Genomic DNA, 12,735 nt, shown 5'->3' with positions numbered 1-12,735 from the left:
ATCAACCATACTCCAGTATGAAATAAAAAAAAAAAGATCTGGTCCAGAGAAGAAGGCCTGCTTTGAGGGTACAGTTCTCCTATTCCTCTGCACAGGTGAGCGTCCTGCCTCTGTGTGGGTGTATTTTCACCCCAACCCATTCCTTTGAGCACCAGTGAGGTTTCTTCAGGAGCAGTCAATGCCTTCCAAAGGTCACTGTCTTCTAGTCTCAGGTAAGCCTCCCACAGTTTTGTAACTATACCGAAAAATGAAACTGGACTAGATATTGCAAAAACAGAAGCACTGCAATGGGGTCTATCCTTATCTAGCTGTAGATTTAACTCGTCACATGAGCAACTCACTATATTTTTCTTCCTGACACAAAAGGCTAAGTGTGAAAGTGAACCCCAGGCCACAATCATTTTTGGGAGCAGGATATAGGAGAGTTGAACAAAACCTAATAATGCAGCCACAAAAATGCCTTTGTTTCTCCTACAATATGACACTCTTTCTTTTTCCACTGTTAAGCTTGTAGGGTACCTTATCATTTTCCAAGTGTTATAGATATAGCAATCCTACTTTTATAGACAATTCAACAGAAAGTCAGAAAATCTGAGTGGACAGATTGGGATTTGTACCCAGTTCTATAACCAATGCTCTTTTGAATAAATCATGCTGCAGGGATAGGTATTTAAAAGGGATTGAAGAGAACATATCCATGGCACATTGTAAAAAATACTACCAAATTTGGAAAAATGCTACCAAATTTGTCCCTTCTTTTTTTGGTTTAACTACTTGCCCATTCAGTAGCAAATAGAATCATGGATTTGTAGAGAGAGAAAGAATCATTATCAATCGTAGTTTTTCATTTGTGCCTACATTGACGCTTCTGTTCTCACCTAATATTTCTTTTTTATCATTATTTCCTCTTGAGAAACAGCTGTTTCTCCTACCAGGGTTGAGCTCAGAATAATAATAAAATATGTTTGTGTTTTCCTTTTTGTTGGGAAGGGTAACTGTATTATAGACAGTTCTTCGAAGTATGAGAAACACAAAGTAAGGATGGCTAAATTTAATTTTTCTTATTAAGAAATTAGAGGAAGGTTGAATAAAGATAGCAGATTCAGTGCTTGTATGTATTCTACCAATCATCTAAAAGCTCTGTGAAATGACAAAAAGTAGATACTTAAAAACCAAAATAAATTTATAAATTTATAAATCATCAATGAATCAGAAATATTGAAGGATCACAAAAGATAGAACATAAATAAGATCTGCTCAATGCAGAAATAAGACCACAGGAAACCATAGCCCTAAAACATTTGCAGAGAAGACTGGTATGGACATACACTAACTGTAGGGATCCTTAAAGCCAAGAGTCGATAACTACAAGAAGTTGATACCCTGGGTGATTAATGAAGCAATATCTCTTTGTTCTTTTATTGGGTTAATAAGTAGGAAGCAGTTGCATTGTCCACAGCACAAAGCACTGTGATGGGCAGCAAGAACTGACTGGAAGAACAAGACCCCACTGTAGAGAGGTGGGGAGACCACACGGCAAGAACACAAGCCCCTGGTCCAGGCAACACATTCCATTTTCTTTCTACAATCACTCAAGACAGGTGAATGTGTAAGCAAATAAGGATCCCTAAATTAAAAAATGAGCATAAAACAAAACGTCATCACTATTACAGGAAAACTAGCACAATAAGAGGCACCAAATTCAATAAGTAGAACTGACATTTAGTGAAAAGACTTCATAGAGCAAACAGAAAAAGAATTTAAAAATATGTAAGTAACGTGTTTAGAAAGACACAACGAAACAATGGATCCTTTTAAAAAATTAAACGTTCAAAAGTACAATGAACACAGCTGAGAAGTAAATTAATGAACTAGCATAGTCTAATCATAGACTAATCATTCCAGGACAGAGAAAATAAAATATGGAGGAAAAGTCAAGAGATATGAAGGGCAGATTCAGAAGGTCCAATATCTCCCTAGAAGGATTTGCAAGATTGAAGGAAGGAGGAGAAGGAGGAGATGAGGTGAAAGAGGAGGAAAAGGAAGTTAAAAAAAAAGGAGGAGGAGGAGGGGCAAGTTCCAGAGAGGAAGGAAGTTTTGAATCCTAAGATGTAAATAGTCTATCAGGTCCTGAATAGAGCAAATAAGGAAAAACCCACGCCAAGCTACATCCCGGTTAAATTTCAGAAATCAAAGGGAAGAATCTCAAAAGGCTTCAGAGAAGGGGGAAAGGCAGTTTATAGACAAGGGAATATGAATTAGACTGCTTCGGACTTTTCTTAGGTGACAATGGTGGAAAAGAGTATGAGGGAAAATTATTTTGAACTTAAAATCCTATAATCAGTCAAACCAGCAAACAAATGTGAAAATCCAGGTAAAAACTTTCCAATATATGTAAGAAGTCTTGAGTTGAATTCCCATTTCTATAATAATTGAGCATGTACCTCAATAATACAATGAAATAACTATGGAGGAAGACAGATGCCAGAAAAAATAGTGAGTGAAGAAACTGATGGAAGATGGTTTAGCCCAAGTAGCGTTATATTTGTAGTATAAAGAAACAGAAACTAAAAATTCACAAATAAATGACAACATGGAGAATGGGTATGTGGGAGAAAGAAAGTGCAATTTTATTAAAGTCTTCTCCTGGTCAGGGGAAGACTCTAGTTACTAAATAATGGTAACTAAATTCTAAATATATGTGTTAAAGATTCTAAGAGAACCATTAAAAAAACAGTGACGGATATATTATATATAACTTCCTAACAGGGACAAGGAGAAAAAGGGGAGGGGGAAGGGTAAGCTGTGACAAAGTGAGAGAGTGGCATGCACATATATACACTACCAAACGTAAAATAGATAGCTAGTGGGAAGCAGCCGCACAGCACAGGAAGATCAACTCGGTGCTTTGTGACCACCTAGAGTGGTGGGATAGGGAGGATGGGAGGGAGGGAGATGCAAGAGGGAAGAGATATGGGAACATATGTATGTGTATAACTGATTCACTTTGTTATAAAGCAGAAACTAACACACCATTAAAAAAATAAATAAAGTTGTACTAGTTTCAGGCTTACAGCAAAGTGATTCAGTTATACACACATATATATATATATATATATATTCTTTTCAGATTATAGGTTATTACAAGATATTGAATATAGTTACCTGTGTTATACAGTAGGTCCTTATTATTTATCTATTTTGTATATAGTAGTGTGTATCTGTTAATCCCAACCTCCTAATTTATCCCTCACTGGCTCTTTCCCCTTTGATAACCATAAGTTTGTTTCTATGTCTGTGAGTCTATTTCTATTTTGTAAATAACTTCACTTGTATCATTTGTTTATATGCCACATATAACTGATATTGTATGATATTTGTTTTTCTCTGTCTGACTTACTTCACTTAGTGTGACAATCTCTAGGTCCATCCATGCTGCTGCAAATGGCATGGTTTCCTTCTTTCTTATAGCTGAGTAGTCCTAACTCCATCTCTTAAACCTCTCTTGGCCTCACCTATTATCACCATCCCTATTATCACTACCTTGGTCCCAGCCCAAGGGCTCATCTAGATTTTTTTTCAAACTGGACTTCTGCCTCAGCCTCTTAACTGGTTTTTTTGGCCCCTATATTGTCCTGTAAATCCATTTTTTATAGGGCAGTGAACATGATCTTTCTAATCTGCAAATCTGCATTCCTCTGCCTGAAATCCTTCAATGCCTTCCCATTGTTCGAATAAATGCCCATGGCTTATAAAAACCCATTATAGTATGGTCCCTGCTTGCCTCTCAAGCAATCTTTCTCCCCACATGCTCCCACTCTCACTCGCAACACTCTGGTCATTAGAATTCATTGGTTCCTTAAATGTACAATGCTTTCTCTGACCTCTGGGCCATTTTGCACCACATTTCCTCTCCCTGAAGACTCCTTCCAGCTCATCTTGCCTCACCCTTTGCCTTACTACTTACTCTTTAGCCCTTAGATGTCAATTTAACTTTCCCTTCCCCCCAGAAGTCTTCCCTGAACACCAAGTTCAGGTTAAATGTTTCTCTTCTTTGCTTCCTTGATGTTATCTACTTACCGCTATGGTACCTCTTACCAAATTCCATTGGAACTACTTTTTTTTATGGTTAGCTCTCTGAAAGCAAGAACCATTATCTGCCTTAGTTATTCCTATATTCCAAGACTGTAATACAGTGCCTGGCACAAGATACATGCTCCAAACAAACCTGACTTGATTAGTGAGTTAATGAATGCTTTGACACAAGCAGTGCCCTCTTCAGAGAGTGTATTCCTTCTCACCCTTGCTCACTAGGCAAACTCCTGCTCACCGTGCAAGCCCCAATATCATGCCTTCCTGACTCCTTAAGAGAATCACAGGGCACAGATCCCTGTTTCCTTTGTCACCTTCCACCCCATCATCACTTTTTATCATTTGTTTTGCTGGTGAGTCCGTTTTGTACACCAGACTTCAAATTCTCTCATGGAAGGACCTATAGTTTCTTCTCTATTAGCCTCCATTACTTGGTAGACAGCATATACTCAAATACTTGCTAAAGGTAGGAGAGAGTACAATAATAAAGCTGGGCCTGATTTTCTTCTGAAGGTGATATGCTTGACTTAAGGTAATTGCAAAGTAAGTGTTCTACATGATTTGTTCATGGTTATGTTACTGTAACAAGAGTTTAGCTTACCAGGGGTACTAGTCACTAAGTTACAAGATCTGAGGTTCTCTCATTACATTGAAGTTCATGCCTTACCTATGTTCTTTGCTCAGATGTGTTCAAGGCTCCATCATGTGGAATAATCTATGGCCACAATCGTATATTCCAAAGCAAGTTTTAGGAAAAAGAGATTCATGGCATCATAAATCATTTGAACCAATTTTGGAAAACATGTTAAAAGGATGCAGGCTGCTCACAGGTCTCTTAATATTTTCCAGGTTGTCCTGTTAGCTCTATGTGAAAAGGGGATGATGTAGATTTTTATAAGTTAATTATTGAAAGTATCTAGATCAGTGGTTCTACACAGGGTGATTTTGCAATCTGTGAGGAATTTGGCAATGTCTGGAGGCATTTTTCATTGTCACAAGTATGTGGGAGAGTGCTAATTGCATCTAGTGGGTAAAGGTCAGGGATGCTGTTAAAATTTCTACAATGCACAGGGCAGTCTCCCATATCAAAGAATTATCCAGTCTGAAATGTCAGTAGTGCCAAAGTTGAGAAACTCTGACCTAGATGAAATAAAAGTCCCACATTTCACTCAAACACTCTTTCCTCTTCCAGGATAGAACATAAATAATACTCAACTGACACCTAGAAGACCAGAATAAAGTTCCACTCATGTGTCCTCACTCTTATATTTTGATTTTTCACCTTTAAAATGCTATTTTAATATCTATATCATGGGATCGTTATAAAAATTAAATATGATAATGTACAAGAAAACCTTTAGTTCAGTCTGGCAAATAGTAGTTGCTCAATAAATGTTTGTAAAAAACAAGTGCGTGAATACACAGGGAATGTTTGGGGGTTTATGGGGTGCAGAGGAATAGAATTTACCCTGGATAGTTCCTGAGAGTATCACTCTTTTTAGGATTTGTACACACATCACCACTTGTGAGAACACTTTACAGAAGAATTGGCATTGACAAAGACCCAGGGAGGTGTTCATACGTACTTTTTGCTTTTCTCTCTCTACGGCTGCATTGCACTTTTCTATTCCCCAGTTTCTCAAAAAATCTCTGAGATAGCCAAACAGCGTTCCAATTCCATATCCCAAGTAAGTGAAAACCATAACATGTAGAGGTGCTTCCTCAAAGGATTCAACCATTGGCTTATAAAAATTTGAATTTCCATTTTGCTGAAAAGACAAAAGAAAGTGGAAAATTACTACTCTTCCATTACAATAAACTATGATATTAAAAATTTTGGACTTTTGACCTTTTACATTTCAAAGAACATATTTAAGATTTGAAAAACTGCTTGGAGAAAATTGGAAACTGATCATTGAAGAGGGTAATCAGCAATGTACATTTTATTTCACAAATCCTAATGAAATAATTAATTCAGGCAAAAATTCTCAACAGATTCTAAATCCATTAAGTGAAAAATTAATAAGGAATAGGGCTTTTGCAAGATGCCAATGTATAACCCTATTAGTTACTCCCCAAACACAAACTTGGGGTTACACTTCAGCCAGGTGATCAAATTACATCACAGATGTTAGAACAACTCACCACTCTATGCTCTTGTCGTGATGTAATATTTAATACACTGATGACATATTTAACCTGAATTTAGTCAAGCTCTAATATCTGACTTCCATTTTACAAGAAATATCAGGTAAATGACTTCATGAGGAAACAGATAATCCACAATGTGGGACTTTTTATATGACAATTGGCTTGGTCTTTAAAAGCAAAACATAAACAAGTGGGACTACATCGAACCAAAAAGCTTTTGCACAGCAAAAGAAATGATCAATGAAATGAAAATGCAACCTACAGAATGAGAGAAAATATTTGCAAACCATATATCTGATAATAGGTTAATACCCAAAGTATATAAGGAACTCATACAAGTAAAAAACAAATAATCCAATTAAAAATGGGAGGAGAACCTGAATAGACATTTTCCCAAAGATGACATCCAAGTGGCTAGCAGTTATATGAAAAGGTGCTCAACATCACTAATCATCAGGGAATGCAAATTAAAATCACAATTAGATATCACCTGACACCTGCTAGCCTGGCTGTTACCAAAAAAAAGAGAGATAACAAATGTTGGTGAGGATGTGGAGAAAAGGGAGCCCTTGTGGACTGCTAGTGGGAATGTAAACTGGTACAATCATTATGGAAAACTATATGAAGTTTCCTCCAAAAATTAAAACAATTACCATATGACCCAGCAATCCTACTTTTGGGCATATATTCATAGGAAATGAAATCAGTATCTTGAAGAGATATTTGCACTTCATGTTCACTGCAGCATTATTCACAGCAGCTAAGATACAGAAATGATCTAAGTGTGCATTGACGGATGAATGGATAAAGAAAATGTGGGTTTTGTACACACACACATGAATATTTTTCAGCCACACACACAAAAGAAAATTCAGTCATTTGTAAAACATAGATGAACCTAGAGTATGTTATGCTAAGTGAAACAAGGCAGACTCAAGAAGCCAAATACTGCCTTATCTCACTTATATGTGAAATCTGAAAAAGCTGAACTCACAGAAACAGAGAGTAGACTGGTGATTACCAGACAGTGGGTGGGGAAAACAGGGAGGTGTTGGTCAAAGGGTACAAGCCTTCAGTTATAACATGAAGAAGTTCCGGGGAGCTAATGTACAGCATGGTACCTATAGGTAGTAATGTTGTATAGTATACTTGAAATTTGCTAAAACAGTAGATCTAAAGTGTTCTCATCACACGCAGACACACACACACACAGGTAGGTAGGTGAGGTGATAGATGTGTTAATTAGCTTGATTGCGGTAATAATTTCATAACGTATACATATATCAAGTCACGTACACCTCAAGTACATACAATTATTAGTTATTAACTATACCTCAATCAAGCTGGAAAAAAAAAGAGTAAAGAGTGGGGGAGGGAACTTAAGAGACACCCAAGTGCACTGTGTATTCTTTCATTAGATCCTCTTTTTCTGTTTTTTGTAAAAAAAACTGGTAAAAAAAACCATATTTTGAACAACTGTGGAAATCCAAATGTGTACTGGAAATATATATTATTGAGGAGTTAATTTTGTTAAGAGTGAGAGTAGTAGTATAGTTATGTGGGAGGATGCTTTAATCTTTGTCAATGCATGCTGAAGGATTAAGGAGGGTGAAGTGTTATAACAGTTCTAATTTTCTTTCAAATGGTTCATCAAAAATTAAACACATACATAAAGCAATTTTGGGAAAATGTTGAATCTAGATGGAGGTTATACGGGTGGGCGATTGTTATATTATTTTTTCATTTTTCTGCATGTTTGAAAATTTTCATAATAAAAAGTCAAAGTAAATATTTCTCTCATTTATTTTAGGTGTCACCATGCCGGTGGAAAGTAGACTTTTAATATCAAACCATTCTTATTCCTGCTTAATTGATATTCACATGGTAGCTCAATGTTTGCTCAATGCATTAGTGAATAAATTATTCTTAACACTGCTAATTAAGTTTTTGTCTTTAATAAATATTTATACATTTATTCATATTTTTATTCAACAAATATAATACAATCCTTGGATTCCCTATTTCCCAATGAGATGATCCATAAGAAGTGTTTTGACCATTTTTAGTGATTTACAGTGTCATTTTTCTACTAATACTTAATTTATTAATTTAGCTTACACATATATATTTTAAATGATGTATTATATAAAAATTATGTTAATTAGAAATAATGTTTTTGCTACTCTCATACTGTAAGCACTATTAGATTCCACAAACACAGTTTTCTAGACTATATTGCCTTTATTTCCTCTATTCTATTTGAGATGCAGTATTTTTGGAATCTGTGTGACAGTCCCTGGAAGTTTTATCCCAAGCCACAAAATATGTGACAATCAAAAAAACAATCTATCTGATAGATGAATATTTTTTATTTATATTACTTGTTTTTAAAGTAACTTTTAAAAAGCCCTTTTATAATGAGATTTTACACTTGAATTGCTCAGTCAAAAACCCACAAAATATTATTAAATCTTATTAACATTCCTTAACTCCTTATTATCCATTATATCAGTGTTGTAACTGAGCAGGGCCCTATGCGGCCTTCCCAGAATAGACCCATCCCATGTCATCCACCTGCTGTTTTTCTGTAGGAAAACTTTAGTCAAAGAATAAATTTAATCAGAGAAGTGAGAAAATGCAGAAAGGAAAACAGTCAAGCAAGACAAAATAATAATACTTTAGTCATTAAACAAACTCAAGGACCTTTAGTTCTTCCTCAAGGACTATAGATAGTATTCTGAGCCATGTCCTTTGAGCTGTTTTGCAGATACTGAAGCCCCCAGCAGGTGGGAGAAGTTAACTGTATGCTGCCCACAGCACGTAGACCCCAGACCAGTTGGAAACAGGAGGTCGATGATGCTGATTCCTCATTACCTCACCACCGACCAGTCAGAAGAACGACCATGAGCTGACCATGCCCTGCTTTTTGAACACTGTAAGACTTCTCACTACCCCTTCCAGGGTGGGACACACAGTTTGGCAGGCATTAGCCCGCCGTGACCCCCTTTGCCTGGCAAAGCAATAAAGCTGTTATTTTCTACTTTACCCAAAAGTCTGTCTCCACGTTTCTATTCAGCACCAGAGCACAGAGGCCGCGTTTTGGCAACAATGTCTTCTCCAGACAAACCAAGCTAACATTAATGGATGTTGCTTTTGTCTAATATCTTCCCCAAATGCTACCGGGTGGTTTAAAATAATTAAAGTGAGAGAGCATTGCATAATATGAGGTCTTGAATGGAAGGTGAAGGAAAGAATATAACAAATACCTTGTATTTGGGAACATAGGGCACTAATTGGATGTCTTGCATGAACCATCAACATGCTAGGTTCTGGGAATTCCAAGATGACAGACCCCGTCCCTGCTCCTGAGTTCTTGACCTCCCTCTATGCCCTCACACCAGTCGTAGGTCTGATGGATGGCCAATCTTCCTAGTCTAGTGTGAAACTTTGGCTCCCTTCCTGGGTTCTGTTCTGTCTGTGACCTTTGAACTGCATCCATCTCTAGCATGCCTGGTGACTTCCTGGCCCAGTTAAGCTCCACCTTCTGGTTCTTTCCACATCATGGGGATACCCAAGGGGCTTACCTCCTTCCTGGAGTTGTCCAGACTCTAGCAAAAGGGGCTGAGAGCCTCATGAAAAAGGTTTGACTAACTTTTGTGACTGGTTCGGTATGAGGTCAAGGAAGAGGTCATGACAGTATCTGCGAGGAGTGTTATAGGAATGTGGATAAGAAGAAAGCGGAGATTAGAAGGAGGACTGCTTGTGGGGGAAGACAATGAGTGTGCACGGGACCTGCTGAGTTGGGGTTGTGTCTGCTTGCGTAAGTGGGGGTATTTGGGGGCAGTTAGAGATGCAGGAAAAGAGAAAGGCCTAGCTGACGTATACGATCTAGGACTCAACTACTCTGAGGCCCAGCGTGAACCACGGTTAAAGGCAAATGTGATAAAGCACAAAATAAAAAGAAGAGCAGGAAGCTTGGGACCAAAATTTGGGACCCCCTGATTTTAAGGGCACCGTAGACGAAGAAGGGTGAGTGAAGGGCATCCAGTGTGGGTGACTTCAGAACCTTGATTTAATGTGCTCACAAATGAACCCCTTGGGCTGACTTAGAGGATGGCTAAGTCACATAGGCACATATAAAAAGAGAAACTTCCAGGACGTTCAACGCCATCCTGTGAGGATCAGTGGGTTTTCCTCTTTTCCTTACCTGGCCCTGTAGCCAGGTAACTGTCCTTTTCCTAACTGTCCTCTGCTGCCCCCCCCACCACCACCCCACACACATAGACACCTTGGCTTGCCTAATATCCACTGTTTAAGACCCAGTTCTGGCTTCACTTCTTTTTTTTTCGGTACGTGGGCCTCTCACTGCTGTGGCCTCTCCCTTTGCGGAGCACAGGCTCCGGATGCGCAGGCTCAGTGGCCATGGCTCACGGGCCCAGCCTCTCCGCGGCATGTGGGATCTTCCCGGACCGGGGCATGAACCCGTGTTCCCTGCATCGGCAGGTGGACTCTCAACCACTGCGCCACCAGGGAAGCTCCTGGCTTCACTTCTTAAAAAGATCCAGGCTAGGCGTTATCACTACATAATACCATTATAACACTCACAACATTGTATTACAATACTATTTTTAGGAAGACAAATTATTTAATAAAAGGACAGAAAATAAAGGATCACTTGCAAAAAATAATAGCTTTTATTATCTCTCACTCAGGCCTTTTGAATATTTCAAATATTTTCACACTATTGTCCATTGCGGTGGAGACTGGCTGCGCATCAGACCATTTCCCTCTCCTCTTTCTCATGGCCAGGCTACATGCCCCACGTCCCTTGCAGACACGTGTACGACTGATCAATGTGAAGTTGGTAGAAGTGAAATGTGCCATTTCTGTGCCTGGCCCACAAGAGCTTCTCTCACGATCCATCTCTTTCTCTCTCTCCCCTATTGTCATCTGAATTCTGATGGCCAAGGTGACCTTGGAAGCCACACAGTGTCGTCTGCAGAGTTTTGTCAGCCAGGTGCCCTGAATTACCGTGTGGAGCAGAGTCTTCACCTCCTCCCCCTCCAGCTTCCTGCCACTGCCCATAAGACTTAATATGAGTGAGAAATAAACTTCTATTGGGTTATGCCACTGAGATGTGGTGGCTCATTTTTTATGTCATCTAGTATTACCTTAATGAATAGATACTATAAGAATTGTGTTAAAATTCTTTCATGTCTAAATCTTGTTTAGAAGCGTTTGGAAGAAGTCTGAGAACTGAGTTACCTCCCCAAGCAAAAGGGTGCATCAGGACCTGTCTGCACTGGCCAACATTCAAATTTAAATCTGGGGAATGTAAACTGGTGCAGCCACTATGGAAAACAGCATGGAGGTTCCTCAAAAAACTAAAAATAGAACAACAATATGATCCAGCAGTCCCACTCCTGGGTAATTATCCAAAGAAAATGAAAACACTGATTTGAAAAGATATATGTACCCCAATGTATGAGTGTCTCTCTCTCTCTCTCTCTCTCTCTATATATATATATATATACGGAATATTACTCAGCTATAAAAAAATAATGAAATTTTGCCATTTGCAACAACATGGGTAGACCTGGAGGATATTACACTTAGTGAAGTAAGTCAGACAGAGAAAAACAAATAATGTATATTCTCATTTATATGTGGAATCTAAAAAAATAAAACAAATGAATATAACAAAACAGAAGTAGACTAATAGATACAGAGAACAAACTAGTGGTTACCAGTGCAGTGGGGAGGGGCAAGATAGGGGAAGGTGATTAAGATGTATAAACTACTATGTATGAAATAAATAAGACACAAGGATGTAATGTACAGCACAGGGAATATAACTGATATTTTATAATAACTTTAAATGGAGTATAAGTTATAAAAATATCAAATCATTATGTTGTACACCTGAAACTAGTATAGCATTGTAAATCAACTGTACTTTAATTTAAAAAAAGATAGAATGGGATCATCAATCAGTCAATCAATAAATCTGGTGAAGTTGTCAAAGATTCAATTCTTGAGTTATTGAGCATCTCTGAGTGTTAGGTGGTGCATGACAGAAAGAAGTACAGAAGTCAGCGAGAGAGACAGACAGATTATAAACATGGAACTTTTTGAGGGGACAAGTTCTTTATGTATTAACTACTCCAACCTTTCTTTGTAGTGATGCCCAAGTTCAGTCGTTGAGAGGCTCAGTTGCTTTCCCATGGTTTTCCCATCCACCACCAGAGAAGTTAGCAAAGAGGTCAGGGAAGCCCATGAAGAGTCCCACCTTCCACACTTCCAGATTGGGAAGTCAGGGATTCACAGAAAAGGTAGGATGGCTTGGAGAGGACTAAATGGAGTCCCTAGCAGTGTGCCCCATGAAAATCTGTTGTAGGACTGAGTGAATGAGAGAGAAAAAGAGAGCCAAGACTGGAAAATGTTGAGGAAGGAGGTGAGGGCCTTCCAGGACAGGAGAACCAGCATGGGCAC

At 38.3% G+C, this 12,735-nt stretch overlaps 1 protein-coding gene across 3 annotated transcripts in view; it reads right to left on the bottom strand.

The window, feature by feature from the left end:
- The window catches only part of SPTLC3 (serine palmitoyltransferase long chain base subunit 3), a 128,506-nt gene that overhangs the window by 101,034 nt on the left and 14,737 nt on the right, over window positions 1–12,735 (bottom strand). For 2 of the 3 annotated variants that reach the window (XM_004276475.3, XM_033440321.2), the window contains one exon: window positions 5,679–5,861. The exons of the other annotated variant lie outside the window; for it this stretch is intronic. In XM_004276475.3, coding sequence (XP_004276523.1) covers window positions 5,679–5,861 — 183 coding nt within the window. The remainder of the gene's footprint in view (window positions 1–5,678; window positions 5,862–12,735) is intronic. 3 annotated transcript variants of the gene reach the window in all.

Source organism: Orcinus orca, chromosome 16 (genome assembly GCF_937001465.1).
Source record: "Orcinus orca chromosome 16, mOrcOrc1.1, whole genome shotgun sequence".
Lineage (NCBI taxonomy): Eukaryota > Metazoa > Chordata > Mammalia > Artiodactyla > Delphinidae > Orcinus > Orcinus orca.
The sequence above is the reverse complement of the archived record's forward strand: the minus strand, read 5'-3'. Positions and strand labels throughout refer to the sequence as shown.